Consider the following 24,508-nt stretch of genomic DNA (forward strand, 5'->3'; position numbering starts at 1 on the left):
CCCACCCCCCCCCCCCCCCACCCCCCCCCCCCCCCACCCCCCCCCCCCCCCACCCCCCCCCCCCCCCACCCCCCCCCCCCCCCACCCCCCCCCCCCCCCACCCCCCCCCCCCCCCACCCCCCCCCCCCCCCACCCCCCCCCCCCCCCACCCCCCCCCCCCCCCACCCCCCCCCCCCCCCACCCCCCCCCCCCCCCACCCCCCCCCCCCCCCACCCCCCCCCCCCCCCACCCCCCCCCCCCCCCACCCCCCCCCCCCCCCACCCCCCCCCCCCCCCACCCCCCCCCCCCCCCACCCCCCCCCCCCCCCACCCCCCCCCCCCCCCACCCCCCCCCCCCCCCACCCCCCCCCCCCCCCACCCCCCCCCCCCCCCACCCCCCCCCCCCCCCACCCCCCCCCCCCCCCACCCCCCCCCCCCCCCACCCCCCCCCCCCCCCACCCCCCCCCCCCCCCACCCCCCCCCCCCCCCACCCCCCCCCCCCCCCACCCCCCCCCCCCCCCACCCCCCCCCCCCCCCACCCCCCCCCCCCCCCACCCCCCCCCCCCCCCACCCCCCCCCCCCCCCACCCCCCCCCCCCCCCACCCCCCCCCCCCCCCACCCCCCCCCCCCCCCACCCCCCCCCCCCCCCACCCCCCCCCCCCCCCACCCCCCCCCCCCCCCACCCCCCCCCCCCCCCACCCCCCCCCCCCCCCACCCCCCCCCCCCCCCACCCCCCCCCCCCCCCACCCCCCCCCCCCCCCACCCCCCCCCCCCCCCACCCCCCCCCCCCCCCACCCCCCCCCCCCCCCACCCCCCCCCCCCCCCACCCCCCCCCCCCCCCACCCCCCCCCCCCCCCACCCCCCCCCCCCCCCACCCCCCCCCCCCCCCACCCCCCCCCCCCCCCACCCCCCCCCCCCCCCACCCCCCCCCCCCCCCACCCCCCCCCCCCCCCACCCCCCCCCCCCCCCACCCCCCCCCCCCCCCACCCCCCCCCCCCCCCACCCCCCCCCCCCCCCACCCCCCCCCCCCCCCACCCCCCCCCCCCCCCACCCCCCCCCCCCCCCACCCCCCCCCCCCCCCACCCCCCCCCCCCCCCACCCCCCCCCCCCCCCACCCCCCCCCCCCCCCACCCCCCCCCCCCCCCACCCCCCCCCCCCCCCACCCCCCCCCCCCCCCACCCCCCCCCCCCCCCACCCCCCCCCCCCCCCACCCCCCCCCCCCCCCACCCCCCCCCCCCCCCACCCCCCCCCCCCCCCACCCCCCCCCCCCCCCACCCCCCCCCCCCCCCACCCCCCCCCCCCCCCACCCCCCCCCCCCCCCACCCCCCCCCCCCCCCACCCCCCCCCCCCCCCACCCCCCCCCCCCCCCACCCCCCCCCCCCCCCACCCCCCCCCCCCCCCACCCCCCCCCCCCCCCACCCCCCCCCCCCCCCACCCCCCCCCCCCCCCACCCCCCCCCCCCCCCACCCCCCCCCCCCCCCACCCCCCCCCCCCCCCACCCCCCCCCCCCCCCACCCCCCCCCCCCCCCACCCCCCCCCCCCCCCACCCCCCCCCCCCCCCACCCCCCCCCCCCCCCACCCCCCCCCCCCCCCACCCCCCCCCCCCCCCACCCCCCCCCCCCCCCACCCCCCCCCCCCCCCACCCCCCCCCCCCCCCACCCCCCCCCCCCCCCACCCCCCCCCCCCCCCACCCCCCCCCCCCCCCACCCCCCCCCCCCCCCACCCCCCCCCCCCCCCACCCCCCCCCCCCCCCACCCCCCCCCCCCCCCACCCCCCCCCCCCCCCACCCCCCCCCCCCCCCACCCCCCCCCCCCCCCACCCCCCCCCCCCCCCACCCCCCCCCCCCCCCACCCCCCCCCCCCCCCACCCCCCCCCCCCCCCACCCCCCCCCCCCCCCACCCCCCCCCCCCCCCACCCCCCCCCCCCCCCACCCCCCCCCCCCCCCACCCCCCCCCCCCCCCACCCCCCCCCCCCCCCACCCCCCCCCCCCCCCACCCCCCCCCCCCCCCACCCCCCCCCCCCCCCACCCCCCCCCCCCCCCACCCCCCCCCCCCCCCACCCCCCCCCCCCCCCACCCCCCCCCCCCCCCACCCCCCCCCCCCCCCACCCCCCCCCCCCCCCACCCCCCCCCCCCCCCACCCCCCCCCCCCCCCACCCCCCCCCCCCCCCACCCCCCCCCCCCCCCACCCCCCCCCCCCCCCACCCCCCCCCCCCCCCACCCCCCCCCCCCCCCACCCCCCCCCCCCCCCACCCCCCCCCCCCCCCACCCCCCCCCCCCCCCACCCCCCCCCCCCCCCACCCCCCCCCCCCCCCACCCCCCCCCCCCCCCACCCCCCCCCCCCCCCACCCCCCCCCCCCCCCACCCCCCCCCCCCCCCACCCCCCCCCCCCCCCACCCCCCCCCCCCCCCACCCCCCCCCCCCCCCACCCCCCCCCCCCCCCACCCCCCCCCCCCCCCACCCCCCCCCCCCCCCACCCCCCCCCCCCCCCACCCCCCCCCCCCCCCACCCCCCCCCCCCCCCACCCCCCCCCCCCCCCACCCCCCCCCCCCCCCACCCCCCCCCCCCCCCACCCCCCCCCCCCCCCACCCCCCCCCCCCCCCACCCCCCCCCCCCCCCACCCCCCCCCCCCCCCACCCCCCCCCCCCCCCACCCCCCCCCCCCCCCACCCCCCCCCCCCCCCACCCCCCCCCCCCCCCACCCCCCCCCCCCCCCACCCCCCCCCCCCCCCACCCCCCCCCCCCCCCACCCCCCCCCCCCCCCACCCCCCCCCCCCCCCACCCCCCCCCCCCCCCACCCCCCCCCCCCCCCACCCCCCCCCCCCCCCACCCCCCCCCCCCCCCACCCCCCCCCCCCCCCACCCCCCCCCCCCCCCACCCCCCCCCCCCCCCACCCCCCCCCCCCCCCACCCCCCCCCCCCCCCACCCCCCCCCCCCCCCACCCCCCCCCCCCCCCACCCCCCCCCCCCCCCACCCCCCCCCCCCCCCACCCCCCCCCCCCCCCACCCCCCCCCCCCCCCACCCCCCCCCCCCCCCACCCCCCCCCCCCCCCACCCCCCCCCCCCCCCACCCCCCCCCCCCCCCACCCCCCCCCCCCCCCACCCCCCCCCCCCCCCACCCCCCCCCCCCCCCACCCCCCCCCCCCCCCACCCCCCCCCCCCCCCACCCCCCCCCCCCCCCACCCCCCCCCCCCCCCACCCCCCCCCCCCCCCACCCCCCCCCCCCCCCACCCCCCCCCCCCCCCACCCCCCCCCCCCCCCACCCCCCCCCCCCCCCACCCCCCCCCCCCCCCACCCCCCCCCCCCCCCACCCCCCCCCCCCCCCACCCCCCCCCCCCCCCACCCCCCCCCCCCCCCACCCCCCCCCCCCCCCACCCCCCCCCCCCCCCACCCCCCCCCCCCCCCACCCCCCCCCCCCCCCACCCCCCCCCCCCCCCACCCCCCCCCCCCCCCACCCCCCCCCCCCCCCACCCCCCCCCCCCCCCACCCCCCCCCCCCCCCACCCCCCCCCCCCCCCACCCCCCCCCCCCCCCACCCCCCCCCCCCCCCACCCCCCCCCCCCCCCACCCCCCCCCCCCCCCACCCCCCCCCCCCCCCACCCCCCCCCCCCCCCACCCCCCCCCCCCCCCACCCCCCCCCCCCCCCACCCCCCCCCCCCCCCACCCCCCCCCCCCCCCACCCCCCCCCCCCCCCACCCCCCCCCCCCCCCACCCCCCCCCCCCCCCACCCCCCCCCCCCCCCACCCCCCCCCCCCCCCACCCCCCCCCCCCCCCACCCCCCCCCCCCCCCACCCCCCCCCCCCCCCACCCCCCCCCCCCCCCACCCCCCCCCCCCCCCACCCCCCCCCCCCCCCACCCCCCCCCCCCCCCACCCCCCCCCCCCCCCACCCCCCCCCCCCCCCACCCCCCCCCCCCCCCACCCCCCCCCCCCCCCACCCCCCCCCCCCCCCACCCCCCCCCCCCCCCACCCCCCCCCCCCCCCACCCCCCCCCCCCCCCACCCCCCCCCCCCCCCACCCCCCCCCCCCCCCACCCCCCCCCCCCCCCACCCCCCCCCCCCCCCACCCCCCCCCCCCCCCACCCCCCCCCCCCCCCACCCCCCCCCCCCCCCACCCCCCCCCCCCCCCACCCCCCCCCCCCCCCACCCCCCCCCCCCCCCACCCCCCCCCCCCCCCACCCCCCCCCCCCCCCACCCCCCCCCCCCCCCACCCCCCCCCCCCCCCACCCCCCCCCCCCCCCACCCCCCCCCCCCCCCACCCCCCCCCCCCCCCACCCCCCCCCCCCCCCACCCCCCCCCCCCCCCACCCCCCCCCCCCCCCACCCCCCCCCCCCCCCACCCCCCCCCCCCCCCACCCCCCCCCCCCCCCACCCCCCCCCCCCCCCACCCCCCCCCCCCCCCACCCCCCCCCCCCCCCACCCCCCCCCCCCCCCACCCCCCCCCCCCCCCACCCCCCCCCCCCCCCACCCCCCCCCCCCCCCACCCCCCCCCCCCCCCACCCCCCCCCCCCCCCACCCCCCCCCCCCCCCACCCCCCCCCCCCCCCACCCCCCCCCCCCCCCACCCCCCCCCCCCCCCACCCCCCCCCCCCCCCACCCCCCCCCCCCCCCACCCCCCCCCCCCCCCACCCCCCCCCCCCCCCACCCCCCCCCCCCCCCACCCCCCCCCCCCCCCACCCCCCCCCCCCCCCACCCCCCCCCCCCCCCACCCCCCCCCCCCCCCACCCCCCCCCCCCCCCACCCCCCCCCCCCCCCACCCCCCCCCCCCCCCACCCCCCCCCCCCCCCACCCCCCCCCCCCCCCACCCCCCCCCCCCCCCACCCCCCCCCCCCCCCACCCCCCCCCCCCCCCACCCCCCCCCCCCCCCACCCCCCCCCCCCCCCACCCCCCCCCCCCCCCACCCCCCCCCCCCCCCACCCCCCCCCCCCCCCACCCCCCCCCCCCCCCACCCCCCCCCCCCCCCACCCCCCCCCCCCCCCACCCCCCCCCCCCCCCACCCCCCCCCCCCCCCACCCCCCCCCCCCCCCACCCCCCCCCCCCCCCACCCCCCCCCCCCCCCACCCCCCCCCCCCCCCACCCCCCCCCCCCCCCACCCCCCCCCCCCCCCACCCCCCCCCCCCCCCACCCCCCCCCCCCCCCACCCCCCCCCCCCCCCACCCCCCCCCCCCCCCACCCCCCCCCCCCCCCACCCCCCCCCCCCCCCACCCCCCCCCCCCCCCACCCCCCCCCCCCCCCACCCCCCCCCCCCCCCACCCCCCCCCCCCCCCACCCCCCCCCCCCCCCACCCCCCCCCCCCCCCACCCCCCCCCCCCCCCACCCCCCCCCCCCCCCACCCCCCCCCCCCCCCACCCCCCCCCCCCCCCACCCCCCCCCCCCCCCACCCCCCCCCCCCCCCACCCCCCCCCCCCCCCACCCCCCCCCCCCCCCACCCCCCCCCCCCCCCACCCCCCCCCCCCCCCACCCCCCCCCCCCCCCACCCCCCCCCCCCCCCACCCCCCCCCCCCCCCACCCCCCCCCCCCCCCACCCCCCCCCCCCCCCACCCCCCCCCCCCCCCACCCCCCCCCCCCCCCACCCCCCCCCCCCCCCACCCCCCCCCCCCCCCACCCCCCCCCCCCCCCACCCCCCCCCCCCCCCACCCCCCCCCCCCCCCACCCCCCCCCCCCCCCACCCCCCCCCCCCCCCACCCCCCCCCCCCCCCACCCCCCCCCCCCCCCACCCCCCCCCCCCCCCACCCCCCCCCCCCCCCACCCCCCCCCCCCCCCACCCCCCCCCCCCCCCACCCCCCCCCCCCCCCACCCCCCCCCCCCCCCACCCCCCCCCCCCCCCACCCCCCCCCCCCCCCACCCCCCCCCCCCCCCACCCCCCCCCCCCCCCACCCCCCCCCCCCCCCACCCCCCCCCCCCCCCACCCCCCCCCCCCCCCACCCCCCCCCCCCCCCACCCCCCCCCCCCCCCACCCCCCCCCCCCCCCACCCCCCCCCCCCCCCACCCCCCCCCCCCCCCACCCCCCCCCCCCCCCACCCCCCCCCCCCCCCACCCCCCCCCCCCCCCACCCCCCCCCCCCCCCACCCCCCCCCCCCCCCACCCCCCCCCCCCCCCACCCCCCCCCCCCCCCACCCCCCCCCCCCCCCACCCCCCCCCCCCCCCACCCCCCCCCCCCCCCACCCCCCCCCCCCCCCACCCCCCCCCCCCCCCACCCCCCCCCCCCCCCACCCCCCCCCCCCCCCACCCCCCCCCCCCCCCACCCCCCCCCCCCCCCACCCCCCCCCCCCCCCACCCCCCCCCCCCCCCACCCCCCCCCCCCCCCACCCCCCCCCCCCCCCACCCCCCCCCCCCCCCACCCCCCCCCCCCCCCACCCCCCCCCCCCCCCACCCCCCCCCCCCCCCACCCCCCCCCCCCCCCACCCCCCCCCCCCCCCACCCCCCCCCCCCCCCACCCCCCCCCCCCCCCACCCCCCCCCCCCCCCACCCCCCCCCCCCCCCACCCCCCCCCCCCCCCACCCCCCCCCCCCCCCACCCCCCCCCCCCCCCACCCCCCCCCCCCCCCACCCCCCCCCCCCCCCACCCCCCCCCCCCCCCACCCCCCCCCCCCCCCACCCCCCCCCCCCCCCACCCCCCCCCCCCCCCACCCCCCCCCCCCCCCACCCCCCCCCCCCCCCACCCCCCCCCCCCCCCACCCCCCCCCCCCCCCACCCCCCCCCCCCCCCACCCCCCCCCCCCCCCACCCCCCCCCCCCCCCACCCCCCCCCCCCCCCACCCCCCCCCCCCCCCACCCCCCCCCCCCCCCACCCCCCCCCCCCCCCACCCCCCCCCCCCCCCACCCCCCCCCCCCCCCACCCCCCCCCCCCCCCACCCCCCCCCCCCCCCACCCCCCCCCCCCCCCACCCCCCCCCCCCCCCACCCCCCCCCCCCCCCACCCCCCCCCCCCCCCACCCCCCCCCCCCCCCACCCCCCCCCCCCCCCACCCCCCCCCCCCCCCACCCCCCCCCCCCCCCACCCCCCCCCCCCCCCACCCCCCCCCCCCCCCACCCCCCCCCCCCCCCACCCCCCCCCCCCCCCACCCCCCCCCCCCCCCACCCCCCCCCCCCCCCACCCCCCCCCCCCCCCACCCCCCCCCCCCCCCACCCCCCCCCCCCCCCACCCCCCCCCCCCCCCACCCCCCCCCCCCCCCACCCCCCCCCCCCCCCACCCCCCCCCCCCCCCACCCCCCCCCCCCCCCACCCCCCCCCCCCCCCACCCCCCCCCCCCCCCACCCCCCCCCCCCCCCACCCCCCCCCCCCCCCACCCCCCCCCCCCCCCACCCCCCCCCCCCCCCACCCCCCCCCCCCCCCACCCCCCCCCCCCCCCACCCCCCCCCCCCCCCACCCCCCCCCCCCCCCACCCCCCCCCCCCCCCACCCCCCCCCCCCCCCACCCCCCCCCCCCCCCACCCCCCCCCCCCCCCACCCCCCCCCCCCCCCACCCCCCCCCCCCCCCACCCCCCCCCCCCCCCACCCCCCCCCCCCCCCACCCCCCCCCCCCCCCACCCCCCCCCCCCCCCACCCCCCCCCCCCCCCACCCCCCCCCCCCCCCACCCCCCCCCCCCCCCACCCCCCCCCCCCCCCACCCCCCCCCCCCCCCACCCCCCCCCCCCCCCACCCCCCCCCCCCCCCACCCCCCCCCCCCCCCACCCCCCCCCCCCCCCACCCCCCCCCCCCCCCACCCCCCCCCCCCCCCACCCCCCCCCCCCCCCACCCCCCCCCCCCCCCACCCCCCCCCCCCCCCACCCCCCCCCCCCCCCACCCCCCCCCCCCCCCACCCCCCCCCCCCCCCACCCCCCCCCCCCCCCACCCCCCCCCCCCCCCACCCCCCCCCCCCCCCACCCCCCCCCCCCCCCACCCCCCCCCCCCCCCACCCCCCCCCCCCCCCACCCCCCCCCCCCCCCACCCCCCCCCCCCCCCACCCCCCCCCCCCCCCACCCCCCCCCCCCCCCACCCCCCCCCCCCCCCACCCCCCCCCCCCCCCACCCCCCCCCCCCCCCACCCCCCCCCCCCCCCACCCCCCCCCCCCCCCACCCCCCCCCCCCCCCACCCCCCCCCCCCCCCACCCCCCCCCCCCCCCACCCCCCCCCCCCCCCACCCCCCCCCCCCCCCACCCCCCCCCCCCCCCACCCCCCCCCCCCCCCACCCCCCCCCCCCCCCACCCCCCCCCCCCCCCACCCCCCCCCCCCCCCACCCCCCCCCCCCCCCACCCCCCCCCCCCCCCACCCCCCCCCCCCCCCACCCCCCCCCCCCCCCACCCCCCCCCCCCCCCACCCCCCCCCCCCCCCACCCCCCCCCCCCCCCACCCCCCCCCCCCCCCACCCCCCCCCCCCCCCACCCCCCCCCCCCCCCACCCCCCCCCCCCCCCACCCCCCCCCCCCCCCACCCCCCCCCCCCCCCACCCCCCCCCCCCCCCACCCCCCCCCCCCCCCACCCCCCCCCCCCCCCACCCCCCCCCCCCCCCACCCCCCCCCCCCCCCACCCCCCCCCCCCCCCACCCCCCCCCCCCCCCACCCCCCCCCCCCCCCACCCCCCCCCCCCCCCACCCCCCCCCCCCCCCACCCCCCCCCCCCCCCACCCCCCCCCCCCCCCACCCCCCCCCCCCCCCACCCCCCCCCCCCCCCACCCCCCCCCCCCCCCACCCCCCCCCCCCCCCACCCCCCCCCCCCCCCACCCCCCCCCCCCCCCACCCCCCCCCCCCCCCACCCCCCCCCCCCCCCACCCCCCCCCCCCCCCACCCCCCCCCCCCCCCACCCCCCCCCCCCCCCACCCCCCCCCCCCCCCACCCCCCCCCCCCCCCACCCCCCCCCCCCCCCACCCCCCCCCCCCCCCACCCCCCCCCCCCCCCACCCCCCCCCCCCCCCACCCCCCCCCCCCCCCACCCCCCCCCCCCCCCACCCCCCCCCCCCCCCACCCCCCCCCCCCCCCACCCCCCCCCCCCCCCACCCCCCCCCCCCCCCACCCCCCCCCCCCCCCACCCCCCCCCCCCCCCACCCCCCCCCCCCCCCACCCCCCCCCCCCCCCACCCCCCCCCCCCCCCACCCCCCCCCCCCCCCACCCCCCCCCCCCCCCACCCCCCCCCCCCCCCACCCCCCCCCCCCCCCACCCCCCCCCCCCCCCACCCCCCCCCCCCCCCACCCCCCCCCCCCCCCACCCCCCCCCCCCCCCACCCCCCCCCCCCCCCACCCCCCCCCCCCCCCACCCCCCCCCCCCCCCACCCCCCCCCCCCCCCACCCCCCCCCCCCCCCACCCCCCCCCCCCCCCACCCCCCCCCCCCCCCACCCCCCCCCCCCCCCACCCCCCCCCCCCCCCACCCCCCCCCCCCCCCACCCCCCCCCCCCCCCACCCCCCCCCCCCCCCACCCCCCCCCCCCCCCACCCCCCCCCCCCCCCACCCCCCCCCCCCCCCACCCCCCCCCCCCCCCACCCCCCCCCCCCCCCACCCCCCCCCCCCCCCACCCCCCCCCCCCCCCACCCCCCCCCCCCCCCACCCCCCCCCCCCCCCACCCCCCCCCCCCCCCACCCCCCCCCCCCCCCACCCCCCCCCCCCCCCACCCCCCCCCCCCCCCACCCCCCCCCCCCCCCACCCCCCCCCCCCCCCACCCCCCCCCCCCCCCACCCCCCCCCCCCCCCACCCCCCCCCCCCCCCACCCCCCCCCCCCCCCACCCCCCCCCCCCCCCACCCCCCCCCCCCCCCACCCCCCCCCCCCCCCACCCCCCCCCCCCCCCACCCCCCCCCCCCCCCACCCCCCCCCCCCCCCACCCCCCCCCCCCCCCACCCCCCCCCCCCCCCACCCCCCCCCCCCCCCACCCCCCCCCCCCCCCACCCCCCCCCCCCCCCACCCCCCCCCCCCCCCACCCCCCCCCCCCCCCACCCCCCCCCCCCCCCACCCCCCCCCCCCCCCACCCCCCCCCCCCCCCACCCCCCCCCCCCCCCACCCCCCCCCCCCCCCACCCCCCCCCCCCCCCACCCCCCCCCCCCCCCACCCCCCCCCCCCCCCACCCCCCCCCCCCCCCACCCCCCCCCCCCCCCACCCCCCCCCCCCCCCACCCCCCCCCCCCCCCACCCCCCCCCCCCCCCACCCCCCCCCCCCCCCACCCCCCCCCCCCCCCACCCCCCCCCCCCCCCACCCCCCCCCCCCCCCACCCCCCCCCCCCCCCACCCCCCCCCCCCCCCACCCCCCCCCCCCCCCACCCCCCCCCCCCCCCACCCCCCCCCCCCCCCACCCCCCCCCCCCCCCACCCCCCCCCCCCCCCACCCCCCCCCCCCCCCACCCCCCCCCCCCCCCACCCCCCCCCCCCCCCACCCCCCCCCCCCCCCACCCCCCCCCCCCCCCACCCCCCCCCCCCCCCACCCCCCCCCCCCCCCACCCCCCCCCCCCCCCACCCCCCCCCCCCCCCACCCCCCCCCCCCCCCACCCCCCCCCCCCCCCACCCCCCCCCCCCCCCACCCCCCCCCCCCCCCACCCCCCCCCCCCCCCACCCCCCCCCCCCCCCACCCCCCCCCCCCCCCACCCCCCCCCCCCCCCACCCCCCCCCCCCCCCACCCCCCCCCCCCCCCACCCCCCCCCCCCCCCACCCCCCCCCCCCCCCACCCCCCCCCCCCCCCACCCCCCCCCCCCCCCACCCCCCCCCCCCCCCACCCCCCCCCCCCCCCACCCCCCCCCCCCCCCACCCCCCCCCCCCCCCACCCCCCCCCCCCCCCACCCCCCCCCCCCCCCACCCCCCCCCCCCCCCACCCCCCCCCCCCCCCACCCCCCCCCCCCCCCACCCCCCCCCCCCCCCACCCCCCCCCCCCCCCACCCCCCCCCCCCCCCACCCCCCCCCCCCCCCACCCCCCCCCCCCCCCACCCCCCCCCCCCCCCACCCCCCCCCCCCCCCACCCCCCCCCCCCCCCACCCCCCCCCCCCCCCACCCCCCCCCCCCCCCACCCCCCCCCCCCCCCACCCCCCCCCCCCCCCACCCCCCCCCCCCCCCACCCCCCCCCCCCCCCACCCCCCCCCCCCCCCACCCCCCCCCCCCCCCACCCCCCCCCCCCCCCACCCCCCCCCCCCCCCACCCCCCCCCCCCCCCACCCCCCCCCCCCCCCACCCCCCCCCCCCCCCACCCCCCCCCCCCCCCACCCCCCCCCCCCCCCACCCCCCCCCCCCCCCACCCCCCCCCCCCCCCACCCCCCCCCCCCCCCACCCCCCCCCCCCCCCACCCCCCCCCCCCCCCACCCCCCCCCCCCCCCACCCCCCCCCCCCCCCACCCCCCCCCCCCCCCACCCCCCCCCCCCCCCACCCCCCCCCCCCCCCACCCCCCCCCCCCCCCACCCCCCCCCCCCCCCACCCCCCCCCCCCCCCACCCCCCCCCCCCCCCACCCCCCCCCCCCCCCACCCCCCCCCCCCCCCACCCCCCCCCCCCCCCACCCCCCCCCCCCCCCACCCCCCCCCCCCCCCACCCCCCCCCCCCCCCACCCCCCCCCCCCCCCACCCCCCCCCCCCCCCACCCCCCCCCCCCCCCACCCCCCCCCCCCCCCACCCCCCCCCCCCCCCACCCCCCCCCCCCAGCTGGAATAAAAAGAGAAATCCTGTGAGAATCCACACAAGAAAGTCTGATTTTCCGTAGAAGTTCCATCTGCACACAAATGTGCTTCACTACATTGTTATACGCACTTCAAAAGACCATTCAAACTTGCTGCTGCAGGAAAAAGATTCGTTTTAGGTCAAGCCCTGGATCTGTTTCCAATAAGGAGCTCAATTACTTTCAATCCGGAAGCGTTATTTACAGACAGCTGGCATAGCCACATAGTGAGAGAAAGCCAGAACTGATTTCTGGCTTGCCCCTAACACCTGATAAGCCCCTCGGTTCTGTCCCTGCTCCCAGGCAACAAAGATGAATTCTGCAAGGCGGGAATGTACCGGCCGTTGCTCTTCAAGGTCAGAGAGACAGATAAAGAGCCATCTAAACCACTACTTCATACAGGCACAGCAACAGCAGGAAAAGAAAAGAAAAACAATTTCAGAATATACAGACATTTTCCCGCCCCGATGGATGTCAGGGCCCCCAGAAATTTTGCAGTCTAATGATTTATACACCCCGTCGCCTGACTGAGTTTGATGGGATGGAACGGCTGATTTCTGACTGAAAGTTTTTCCTCACTTCAGGATGTCATATAATTTCTCTCCTAAGGGAATTTGTCTCTCAGAAATAAGAGTGACGTTCTTACTGAAGGTGTTTTCAAAGGCCAGATTTTCATTTTTCTTTCCCCTGGAGAAGATTCGCTGTTTAGCACGAAGACATTCATTCCTTCTTGTTTCGGTTGATCTTTCTTTGAAGCATCTTTCACAGAAGCATCCTCCTTGGGACGGAATGGACTTAGCTGCTTTCTTGTCTGAGTGGCTTCCGTCCTGACTTGGTGGTTGGTCTCTGTCCTCAACCTCTCCTTCAGAAAAACCATTCTTCTCTTTTTCCACAGAGAACCCCTGGTTTCCCCCAACCATCTCCTCTATATGTGCTGCTGGAAGAAAGAAAGAGGTCCAGTTAGCACATGGGCAAAAAGCCATGTCATTCTCCACCCCCGCCCCCTGCCCCCCCACAACTGCGGTCCAGTCCCACCTGATCGCCACTCAGGCCCTCCAGGTCAGCAGGTTTTATATTCTGCCTATCCCTTGCACTTTAAGGGGAGGAAATGGCAAACCATCCTTCCCCTACCATTCACATTTGACTTGAAATGCAGCTCTTTGGGGTCTCTGGTATTTATGATTAAAAAGAACAGGAGAAGGCTTTTATATTACCAATTTTCTCTACCCTAAAGAGTCTGAAAGTGGCTTGTAAATCACATTCCTTCCCTCACCCCCCACAACAAGCACCTTGTCAAGTAGGTGGAACCGATAGAGTTCTGAGACAACTGTGACTAGCCCAAGGTCACCCAGCAGGCTTCATGTGGAGGAGCAGGGACTTGAACCCCTCTCTCCAGATTGGACTGCACTGCTCTTAACCACTAAGAACATAAGAACATAAGAACAAGCCAGCTGGATCAGACCAAAGTCCATCTAGTCCAGCTCTCTGCTACTCGCAGTGGCCCACCAGGTGCCTTTGGGAGCTCACATGGTGCCTTTGGGAGCTCACATGGTGCTTTTGGGAGCTCACTATACCACACTGGCTCTCCATAAGAAGTTACCATGATCTCCAGTGCTGCAACTGTACAGAGGTGTTCATTGTAGTTGTGAAGATAAACATGTAGAGCTGGTTTTCAGCATTTTCTTGGGTGAAGGGTGGGGGGGGGCAGTATTTCATTGAGTAAACCCAACACTTCCAGAACAGGCCCCCGTGGTTTGTGGAAAAGCTGCCAGTTGTGGGGAAGGCAGGTGAGCCCTAAAGGCATTTCAGTGACTGCTACAGGAAAGGGACGTTGGCCTCTTCCAGGTTGGCTTTCGTTTCATAAGCCCCCACCTGTCCCTGGGATATCCCAAATTGAAGGATGCAGGAGCCCCTGCAGAGCCACAGCTAAGCTCAGACCCAGAAGGAGCTTCAGAGCATCCCAGATTTCAGGCCCCAGAAGGACATCCTCCCTCCTTTTCCAGCCGGCTTTCTGATTCTGCCAAATGGAGACTTGTGAGGCAGAAATCCTCCAGGGCTACTCCATGGTCATTCCCTTCACACAACCATGAAGGATCCTCACTTATAGCCTGCTCATCTGGGAAGGAAACTCTCTCTTGAGAAACTCTCCAGCCTCTCCTCGGATGTGAGGCTTTTGTCTGCCTCCACCAAAGTCTCTACTATGTTCCTGTCTCCTTTGGCCCACACAGAGAGAAAAGAATGGTTGCAACATAGGGTTAGGAAAGAAATCCAAGGAAAAGGACACCCCCCTCCCCCCCCCCCGAAAGAATGGAAACCTGGTCAAGATCAAAGGCCACAATCCCAACCAGGATAAGAAGAAGAGGTGGTTTTCTCTATCCCACTTTTTCCCTACCTTGAAGGAGTATCAAAACAGCTTGCAGTTACCTTCCCATCTCCACACCAGATACTTTGTGAGGAAGGTGGGGTTGAGAGAGTTCTGAGCAAATTGGGACTAGTTCAAGGTCACGCAGCAAATTCTATGTGTAGGAGCAGGGAAACAAATCCAATTCACCAGGTTAGAGCTCAGAGCTCATGAGAAGGAAGGGGGAATCAAACCCTTTTCTCCAGATCAGAGTCCATCGCTCTCACATATTACACCACACTGGGTCTTCAGATCACAGTCAGGGGGGATCACTGTAATCCCATCTGAAGGGCAAGTGTGTTCTAATATTTGGCAACTGAGAAATTAGGATTTGGCCCCTTCCAGAGTCTTCCTGAGGGCCTCTCAGTCCTGCGTTGGCCTCAGGCCGGAACACCTCTCTGTGGTTTGGGTGATGGCCACAACACTGGACTAGGCTGACATGGAGAAACCAGGTCGATGTAGTCGCACTACCTACACATGCTGAATCTCGTTTATGCTGCCATCCTGCCAAGTTGACACCTCCACAAGGGAGCAAATGGTGGAACAGGCCTCAATGCAACGTATTCCTGTTATAGATTTTGAGTCATGCATAATCCCAAAGGCAGAAATGTGTGATTCTGACACCTGTGAGAGTTCCTTACCCAGAGAAGCCACGATCCCGTAGTTCTCCAGCATGACGTCTTCATAGAGAGCCCTTTGGTCTGGATCCAGCAACACCCACTCTGCCTCTGTGAAAGACACGGCCACCTCCTCAAAAGAAACCAGTGACTGAAAGAAAAGGAAGATTCAGTCTTCAGAGATCATGCCAGACAAAAGGTGGTGTGCTGGAAGGGGACATTTCGGGAGGGTTAAGGGTGTAAAAGGAGTGGCGTTCAGAGCCTCTTGGCTGGGCCCCTCAGCACCAACTGCAGGAGAAAAGTCCCCTTGAGAAAGGAGGGGGGACCCCGACTGTCATTTGCCCATCTCCCCTACCTGGACTGGGGGTGCAGCAGCTGTTTTCACACCTCCAGAAACAGAACAGATCAACGCTGCTTCCTCACTGCCTGCGAGGGAGGGAAAAGGAAAGAAAGAGTATTAGGCTCCACTTCCTGTTCTATTTGCTTGTGTGAATCATGCTTCCTGCACCCCTGTTCCCAGGGATGTGAAACCTTGCCCTAAGTACACTCAGCAAGGAAACTCAGCCTTTCTAGTGAGCAGTGGGAGAGGCGGAAGAGAAACTGAAGGTACCCATGAGTTCAATCAATACAATACAACAACCTTTATTAGGCATATTAAAATAGGCTCCATGAGTTTTGGAGCCTAGGTACCCATGAGTTTTGGGGGACTATAGATGCCACGGAGACTGGCTGGCCCCTGAATCCAGGCTGGTGGAAGAAAAACAGGGAGGCAGAAATGAAATCATCTGCCATGTCACGATCACACCATGTTAAAGTCCTTGAATTCAGCACATGCAGAAACGGAGGGTCATCTCAATGAGTGTCCACAGCATCTGCTGATCCACCGATGTCACATCTGGGTCTTTGGCCACAGGCAACATCAGCATGGCACCACCCCCACCTCGAGCCCTGCCCACCCCAAGTCTAGCATCTGTCATCCAGGGCTCTATTTCCTACAGTGCCTCCTCAAATGGCCCAATAAGCACGAGCGCAAAACACATTTGCCCCACACTTCTTAGAGCTGTGCTGATCCAGAACATGCAGACTTCTGTTTATTCGCAAGACTGAAGGACTCAGATGAGATTTGTCTGCCTTTAGTTTTGAGCTACTTTGGGTCTCTCTAATGGAGAAAGAAGGGATGTGAATATTGTAATCAGTGTGAGGAGCTGCCTCCATGAATGTTCTAATCCACTTTTATGGGCATCCCAACTATTGAACATTGAGCACCATAATTTGAATGAAGAACTATTTCATTTTTTTTCCTGACCAGAATTCTCCACCCATCGAATTAACTGGGTGCCCCAATCCCAGCCAGTCAGAAGGAGTCCTTACCATGTGAGAGGGAAACTTGGGCACATTCCTGGGCCGGGCCCAGCTGCCCTTCCTCCAACGGAGCTCTTTCCAACGTAGCTTCCATCTTCATGGACAGACCCAACCTCTGAAACACAAGCAGCGGCAACAAGTAAGAGAAGGAGTAGAGGCAGAAGAGTTTTGATTGATACCCCGCTTTTCTTGACCTTAAAGAGTGTCAAAGCGGCTGACAAACTCCTTCCCTTCTTCTCTCCACAACAGACACCTTGTGAGGTGGGTGGGGCTCAGAGAGTTTAGAGAGAACTGTGACTAATCAAAAGACACCCAACAGGTTTCATGTGGAGCAGCAGGCAAACAAACCCCATTCTCCAGAGTAGAGTCGATTGGTCTTAACCGCCCCACCAAGGAACGGATCCTGCCCTGCTCCCAGACTGTGCATCTTTCTTTAGGTAGACCTGGTTTTCTTTCAACACTGGTGAACTATCTGGAGGAATAAGAAATTCGGATTCCTGGACTTCCAAGATGGCACCCAGAACAGGCAACATGCTCTGTAAAATTCCGTTGAATGTATCATTTCTCCTGCCTTACTGGAGCTGCCTTTTAGTGTTTTATCGATTTATAGCTTTCCAGCTTTTCAGCCTGAAAAGATGTATGGTTTTATGGTCATTGCTTTACGACCACACAGCTTCACACAAGCTTGCTCAGCCTGACTAGGGCACCAGGGAAAAGCTCCCATGAATCAGATGAAGTCAGCCCACAATCCGAACTCAGCCTGCTGAGCCTCTCTAACACCAGCTTTGCGTATCTGGGATAAGAGTCATCCCACGAGCAGCCCCGACAACAACTCTAGACATTCAAACCTGAATCTGGAAGGGGGGAAAAAAAGACTCTGAGGAAAATGTATTGTCAAAGGCTTTCACGGCTGGATTCAACTGGTTGTGGTGGGTTTTCCAGGCTATGTGGCCGTGGTCTGGTAGATCTTGTTCCTAACGTTTCGCCTGCATCTGTGGCTGGCATCTTCAGAGGTGTACCACAGAGGGAATTCTGTTACACGCTGTGTCCAGACTTCTCTTACAACAAGACTTTTCTCTGGGGTGCACCTCTGAAGATGCCAGCCACAGATGCAGGCGAAACGTTAGGAACAAGACCACGGCCACACAGCCCAGAAAACCCACAACTCTGAGGAAAGATTCCTGCTGGAGAAAAGATCGCTGTTTGCCTAGGATTGGCTCATTAAATGGCAGTCTGCATGCTCAGCTTGGGCTGTCTTCACACCAAATTTCCCTTGTATGCATTCCAGCATGAGGGTTTTCCCCCTGCATGGTTCACATTGAGGCTGGCCAAAGCCAATCGCAGAGATCTGCTGAAACGACAGTTAAACCACCTCGACCTGCTCTCAGTGGAAGCCCTGGATAATCCTAGTAGTTCCAATTTCCATTGGCTTGCACTCCCCCAGAGGTTTCTTTCATCTTTTCACTCAGCACTTATCCCTAAATTGCTGCTAAGACCAAGAGCGTTTTTCCCAAAAAAGGGAATTTTCCTGCAAAGGGACCTTTCTAACAGACTTGTGTTACCATTATTTTTCTGATTCCACCCCAGCAGAGAATTCTGTTGTTACTCATCAGATGTCAGGCTGTCACCAACCCAAGCACCAAACCCAGGAATATGCTGCCACAGGAGGTGGTGATGGCCACTCACCTGGATAGCTTTAAAAGGGGCGTGGACAGATTTATGGAGGAGAAGTCGATTTATGGCTACCAATCTTGATCCTCTTTGATCTGAGCTTGCAAATGCCTTAGCAGACCAGGTGCTCAGGAGCAGCAGCAGCCGCAGAAGGCCATTGCTTTCACCTCCTGCAGGTGAGCTCCCAAAGGCACCTGGTGGGCCACTGCGAGTAGCAGAGAGCTGGACTAGATGGACTCTGGTCTGATCCTGCTGGCTTGTTCTTATGTTCTTAAGCACCTGGAAGCTCAATACTCGGCTTCCAGCCATTCACGGGTAAACCAACAGAACGCCCACTGTGAACTTCATAATGAGCCTTTACTTTCCAACTGTGATGCAGAGGGGTATGAGGACTATTCTATGCCAGTGGTGGCGAACCTATAGAACGGGTGCCAGAGGTGGCACTCAGAGCCCTCTCTGTGGGCACGCGCAAACAGAGTGTCCCCACACACACATATAGGCTGGCCTGGGCTGCTGAGCTCAATTATTAGCATTAAACCTAAGACCTAGTTTTGGGAAGCAGTGTAGGTAATCCTGTTAAGCGCTGTTAAACCCCACCGAGACGTAATAGCAGCAAACTGGCAGCAGCTATTGCTTTCACCTCCTGCAGGTGAGCTCCCAAAGGCACCTGGTGGGCCACTGCGAGTAGCAGAGAGCTGGACTAGATGGACTTTGGTCTGATCCAGCAGGCTCTTTCTTATGTTCTTATGTGTACCACATGCAGTCCTGTGCTTGGAACGTGGACAACATCTTCTAGAAACCAATTAAATTAAACAATTAAATTTTGGATTAGACTGTGTTTTAACACAGTATCCAACAGTCTAACTTATATAGTGGAGCCAGATCTATAATCCTGGAGTGGTGGTCGCTCATAATAACCAAATTATCTTTACTTGACCTGTCTCTAGAGGCCACCCTTATGCGTCCCCCGAATGAGATCCTGAGTGTTATCAAAAGGAGGCTTTTTGATCAAGGACAGCGATTTCTTATAAGCCAGGCCAAGAAGGTTTGTTCTCCTGTCAGTCTCAGCATTCAGCCCAAATTAGGACAGATGGCTAAATACTGGTCTTTTCTGACAGTGCCCAAACACAGGTGGATAATAACAAGGACCAGATGTACTTTGTTCTATGGCTGATTACAGAATATTCCAACTCATGACAGAGTCTGTCCCTGTTGTCCAAAAGCGCCTGAAACTCTTGTGCAAATCCTTTTTATCTGCCCCCAATACTCAACGTTAAGACACACCACTCCAGCCCTTGAGTCTGACTCTAAGCCAAAAAACCTCTATAATTTAAAGATGATACAACTGCTGGACTATGGCCATTATGAGGATATTGGAAACATCGCAAACTTTTTATTGCCAAGGGCTTAAGATCCGTGACTTGTCACCTTAGTGCAGTGGTGGTGAACCTTTGGCACTCCAGATGTTATGGACTACAATTCCCATCAGCCCCTGCCAACATGGCCAATTGTAGTCCATAACATCTGGAGTGCCAAAGGTTCGCCACCACAGCCTTAGTGACATCAATTTTTTACTTCATGTCTCCTCTGTATTTTTTCCAAACCAGTGGATTTTAAAATCATTTTGTGTTTATTTGACTTAATGCCTAATAAAGATTTTGCTGTTGTTGAATAAGAAATTCCTCAGAAGAAGGGGCTGCTGATGCACCTTCTTTAATCTCCCATTCAGATGACTGAAACTTGGACAAATATCAGGCAGGGAAACCTTATGAGATTGTAGCTTGAATTGGACGTGGCCGGAAAGAAAAGCCCTCACCTGTTCTGCCTGCCTCTTCTCCTCGGCCTGACTCAGGAGGAAACCCTCGGCCAGGGCCACCGCTTGGGAACTGGTCTCCGGCCCACATCCTATGACCCAGCGCTGCATTTCCTGGGGCAGGACGGTCAGGAACCGCTCCAAGATCACCAGGTCCAGGATCTGCTTCTTGGAGTGCCTCTCTGGCTTCAGCCAGTGACTGCAAAGTCCATGGAGCCGGCTGCAAACCTCCCGGGGCCCATAGGCATCACGGTAGCAGAACTGCCGGAAGCATTGGGAAAGTGCTTCTGAGTTCAGGGTCTCCCGATCCCAGACCTCTGGCACAGCCCTCTCCCAGAATGCAACACCTCTCCCAGCCTGGATGGGATGGGGGTCCTTCCTTGCTCTCTCTTCAAGTCCAGGACCTCCTGGGTCCTGCTCTTCCATCTTCTTCTTCTATTGGGTCGCCTCTGACTGTGAAAGGATTCCTTTACTCACTTGGGTATGAAGACGGGCTTCTTCCTGTGAGTGTGGGGCTGGGATGGGCGGTAGGAGGCAGATATCAACGTGTCAGAAGGAAAACAAAAGAGAATAATTACACATGGTGGATAAGAACAAAAGTGTGGTTTGTAAATTTTTTTGGGGGGTGCTCTTTTTGAAAATATGCTTGTTTTGTCTTTTGGGATATTTAACTGTCTCTGGCTCTTTCAAGATGTTACTTTGGGTCAGGCTGTTCCAGGGTGGCTTCTGAGTGGGTCAGGAAATATGTCCATCCACAGACACAGGGGTCTCCCGTTAGTGTAGGTCAACTGTAAATCTTGTGCCGGCACAGAGTGGGATTGAATCAGGAGTGTGGTTTGTACTTGGATCAAGGCACAAGGGCTGGTGGGATGAACGGAAGTTGGGGGGGGCCACAAACCCAGGAGATTTCCGGGCCTTCCCTGGATATTGGCAACTCTGCATCTGGGAGATGGTAGATGAGGGGGAGCATCAGACAGAATCATTAGTGTGATCTGAACACAGGCCTCCTGTGACTGAATCCTTGCGTTTCTCCTGTTGTGTTCTCGAGGGGGGGGAGGTCTGTGACTCTCTTGCCTGGCAAAAAGAACTGCTCCTCTCACTCAAACCACAGTGCAGGAAGGACAATCTGACCTTCAGTCATGTCTTCCTCCGCCAGGGGAGCTGGGGAGGGATGCGCAACCGTAGCGTGGCCCTCCCAGGAGTGCATGCCCATGTGCCACTGGGCAAGCAAAGGAAGAAGATCCCTTCCCTCATGCCCATTTTTACTAATTTATTTATTTTCATTTGCTTCATTCTGTTGGGAAACTTTGAAACGTATTCCCCTACCCCCAGGCAGAACCAATATAAATGTAAACAAAACTCAAAGAGAAGCTACCGGCACCGCATCTTACTCACTAACCCTGATATCCTAAATGGCCCGATCTTTTCCCAACCTGCCAAAAGGTCCCCTCAGCCAGAGCAACCGCCAGCAACGTCCAACCGTCTCAACTGACTCGTGGAGAGCCATCAGTGGCAGGATTCGCACTCTCCCCTGCCTCTGTGACCAGAGGGGTCCCTGTCGGAACATAGATTAGCAGTTGGCCCATCAAAATCAAGGGAGGAAAGGGATTTGGGCAGTGGTGGGATTCAAATAATTTAACAAGAAGAGGAAGAAGAGTTTGGATTTATATCCCCCCTTTCTCTCCTGCAGGAGACTCAAAGGGGCCCTTCCCCTCTCACAACAAACACCCTGTGAGGTAGGTGGGGCTGAGAGAGCTCCAAGAAGCTGTGACTAGCCCAAGGTCACCCAGCTGGCGTGTGTGGGAGGGCACAGGCTAATCTGAATTCCCCAGATAAGCCTCCGCAGCTTCAAATGTATTTGTTCTTTTTTTATAAGACACAGGAATTAGAAAAGCAATGAAGTATGTGAAACAGTGATGAATATCCACCTGTTCTGGCCCAATTTCTGAATTCTGTCTATCCAGTTTTAGGAAGATGAATAGACTCAGCTCTTCTCCGCCATGAGGTGGCCTGTTTTGTAAACACAGTTCAAATGTTGTAAACAAAGTTACAAAGTTTTGTAAACAAAGTTCAAACTTATTATTTTAAAAATAATAATAATAAAACACAGGATATATGTTTTAGTGCCCTCGTTCCCCATCCCAATAGTTAATGATGAAGAGTTTGATGTAACACTGGGATGAGGGATCTTAGGCTATGATATTTGAGAAGTCACCATCTGAGAAGTCACCACCAGCAGTGGCGTAGGAGGTTAAGAGCAGGTGCATTCTAATCTGGAGCAACCGGGTTTGATTCCCCGCTCTGCCGCCTGAGCTGTGGAGGCTTATCTGGGGGATTCAGATTAGCCTGTGCACTCCCACACACGCCAGCTGGGTGACCTTGGGCTAGTCACAGCTTCTCGGAGCTCTCTCGGCCCCACCCACCTCACAGGGTGTTTGTTGTGAGGGGGGAAGGGCAAGGAGATTGTAAGCCCCTTTGAGTCTCCTGCAGGAGAGAAAGGGGGGATATAAATCCAAACTCTTCTTCTTCTTCTTCTTGTGTCTTATTATAATTAATAGCTAATTAATGCTTGAAGCTAAATTATTATAACTATATATGCGATGTTTAATATTATTGTGTCTGAGCTGCCCTGAGTCTGGCATTATTCAGGAAAGGGCAGGGTATCAATTTGAATAAAATTAAATCAAACTAATAGAACAGAATTGAAGCATGTGAAGCAATTATCGTACCAGCACCCCTAACAGTTTCGGCCTGTTTTCTGACTTCTGTCAAACCAGGTCTTGTAAGATGAACAGACTCGCAGCTCTGCTCTGCCTGGGTGTGTCACCTGTTCTACCTTTTCAGGAGTTTCCTTGAATGTGCAACTTTATAAAACGGCCAGAGGCCTTCTGAGTGAAGCGACTAGCAGTTCAGACCCTCTAGCCATTCTGGGAAGACGGTGCCTTTTCTTCCTTCTGTGGAGCACCCCAACACTATTAAAAAAACACCCCAATGTACTCAGGGTGACCCAAGGGCAGAAGGGTCTCTGTCGCAAAGCATCCTTGTTGTGTATTTGGGGAGGGGGGGAGAGTCTTTAGAAACAGATTCTTAAAAACTCATCTGCAGAGCTGACTTGGGGAGCTCTCAAAATCTCATAATATCTTGGATTTGGGGGGGCAGTTAGGGTCAGGGGGTGCCCACTGTCTCCAGGCCCCCTCCTCCTTTCTCTCCCCACCCTTAAATCATGCTCTGGGGGTTTCCACCTTCCATGGCTCCTGGAGGGTGAGAAACTTGCTCAGGTCCCACTGCTGGGATGGTTTGGGATGAGTGGGGGAAATCCTTTTCTGTCCATTCCTGAACTCTTTTGTATACCTAGGAAGCCCCTCTCCCGCCTTGTTTGGGACTCCTACAGAAAAGAATGTTTGGGACTCCTACAGAAAAGAAATTATTAAAATGCTGCAGGTCAGTTGAAGATGGGTGCAAAAGGGGACTGGGTAAAAGTGGGATTTGGGGAAAAGAAAAACACACAAACAAAAACCCCACAGTCTTACAGCAGATCAATTCTTAGTTCACCACAGACAGCACCCAAAAATCCTGAACCCACGGCCTCGTGATGCTGCGATGGTGCAAAAACATAAATCCCAAAGCACAGATGATTTCTGCGCTGGGGCACCGTAAATTCACCATCAAATCACAGGTCTTGTTCAAAGCCCAAGAGTGCTCTGTAAAAAATCAGGCATCCACCGCTGTATGGCACAGCCACGACTCAAAAGCACGGTTCCAAATCATTGCACTGGGACACCCCAAACTTCCCATCAAACCAAATATTATGCCCATACCCACAGACAGCACCCCAAAATATCATGACTTTGCTACTTGGTGGCTCCCTCACAATGCAACAACACAGGTCCAAATAATGGATCTTCACTTTTTCTTCAGTGGATCCTTCCAGATTCACTATCAAATTACGTATCATGTCCACACTTACAGATTAAGGGTTAAATCTGGACTATCTGGCCTGTGGTGGCGAGGGGAGACTGCAGCCCATAATGTGACTACTATCAATGTTTTCCCGCATCATGGAAAACTCCCTGCCCCTAGAGCGCTAGCACTGCAAGGAAAAAGACTGCGCCCCCTATCTTTGCTTGCATGAATCCAGGCTGAGACTGTCTACTGCAGTGATGGCGAACCTTTTTGAGACCGAGTGTCCAAATTGTAACCCAAACCCCACTTATTTATTGCAAAGTGCCAACCTGGCAATTTAACCTGAATGCTAAGGTTTTAGTTTAGAACAGGGGTAGGGAACCTGCGGCTCTCCAGATGTTCAGGAACTACAATTCCCATCAGCCCCTACCAGCATGGCCAATTGGCCATGCTGACAGAGGCTGATGGGAATTGTAGTTCCTGAACATCTGGAGAGCCGCAGGTTCCCTACCCCTGGTTTAGAAAAAACCAGTTGGCTCCCTCTTCCTCCGCCCCACCCGCTCGAGCAGGGGCCAGCCTACTCTAGCCACCAGCAAGTCCCACGCATACCACTCTGTGCCTCTCTAGCATCTCTGCCTCCTCTGCACCCCCCCGCTCAGTGGCCCAGGCCAGCCTAGATGTGTGTGTGTGTGTGTGTGATATTTTCCACCCCCCACATGACAAACTCTGTGTGCGCGTGCCCACAGAGAGGGCTCCGAGTGCCACCTCTGGCACCCGTGCCATAGGTTCGCCATCACTGGTCTACTGGGTGGGCCTGATGGGGGGGCAGGATGATGGGCGTGCCTGAGGGGGGGGGGCTTCACCCAGTTCTTCCATCCAGCACCCAGCACCGCTGACCCCGAAGAGACCCTGCAACTCGGGGGCCTCTTCTCCAGGAGCCTGGGGGGGACCCCCCCCCCCACTTTATACACATGTAGTGAAGTATAAAAGCAGCCCACAACTGCAGACAGCCAATAATTCAACAGGGAGAATGAGAGGGGGATTGGAAGGGGGGGGGGGGGCTCCCTCATCCATTTCCCCAAAAGCAGACAGTCACGTTTTTGTCTTCTGATGGGGATGCAAGGAGAGGCCAGCTGGGGCCCGGCTGCCAAGAAGCAGAGGAGGAAAAGGGGGGGCTCCACCCCCCAAAT

General features: G+C 69.9%; 2 protein-coding genes across 11 annotated transcripts in view; both read right to left on the reverse strand.

Annotated features, from left to right (window-relative positions):
* LOC125428554 (zinc finger protein 420-like) overlaps positions 1-24,508 on the reverse strand; it is a 577,239-nt gene that overhangs the window by 44,683 nt on the left and 508,048 nt on the right. The window lies entirely within an intron of this gene.
* Positions 12,347-24,508, reverse strand: part of LOC125428839 (zinc finger and SCAN domain-containing protein 32-like) — a 665,212-nt gene continuing 653,050 nt past the window's right edge. For 2 of the 10 annotated variants that reach the window (XM_048489538.1, XM_048489537.1), the window contains exons 2-6: positions 19,419-19,916; positions 15,941-16,046; positions 14,925-14,995; positions 14,594-14,680; positions 12,347-12,488 (exon numbers count right to left, since the gene is read on the reverse strand). In XM_048489538.1, the coding sequence (XP_048345495.1) occupies positions 12,477-12,488; positions 14,594-14,680; positions 14,925-14,995; positions 15,941-16,046; positions 19,419-19,841 (699 nt within the window). In that variant the 5' untranslated portion in view covers positions 19,842-19,916 and the 3' untranslated portion in view covers positions 12,347-12,476. Of the gene's footprint in view, positions 12,489-14,593; positions 14,777-14,924; positions 14,996-15,940; positions 16,047-19,418; positions 20,801-21,343; positions 21,751-22,144; positions 22,388-24,508 lie in introns of those variants that run through there. The other 8 variants (XM_048489534.1, XM_048489536.1, XM_048489533.1 and 5 more) reach the window with 8 other exon arrangements.

Source organism: Sphaerodactylus townsendi, linkage group LG03 (assembly GCF_021028975.2).
Source record: "Sphaerodactylus townsendi isolate TG3544 linkage group LG03, MPM_Stown_v2.3, whole genome shotgun sequence".
Taxonomy (NCBI): domain Eukaryota; kingdom Metazoa; phylum Chordata; class Lepidosauria; order Squamata; family Sphaerodactylidae; genus Sphaerodactylus; species Sphaerodactylus townsendi.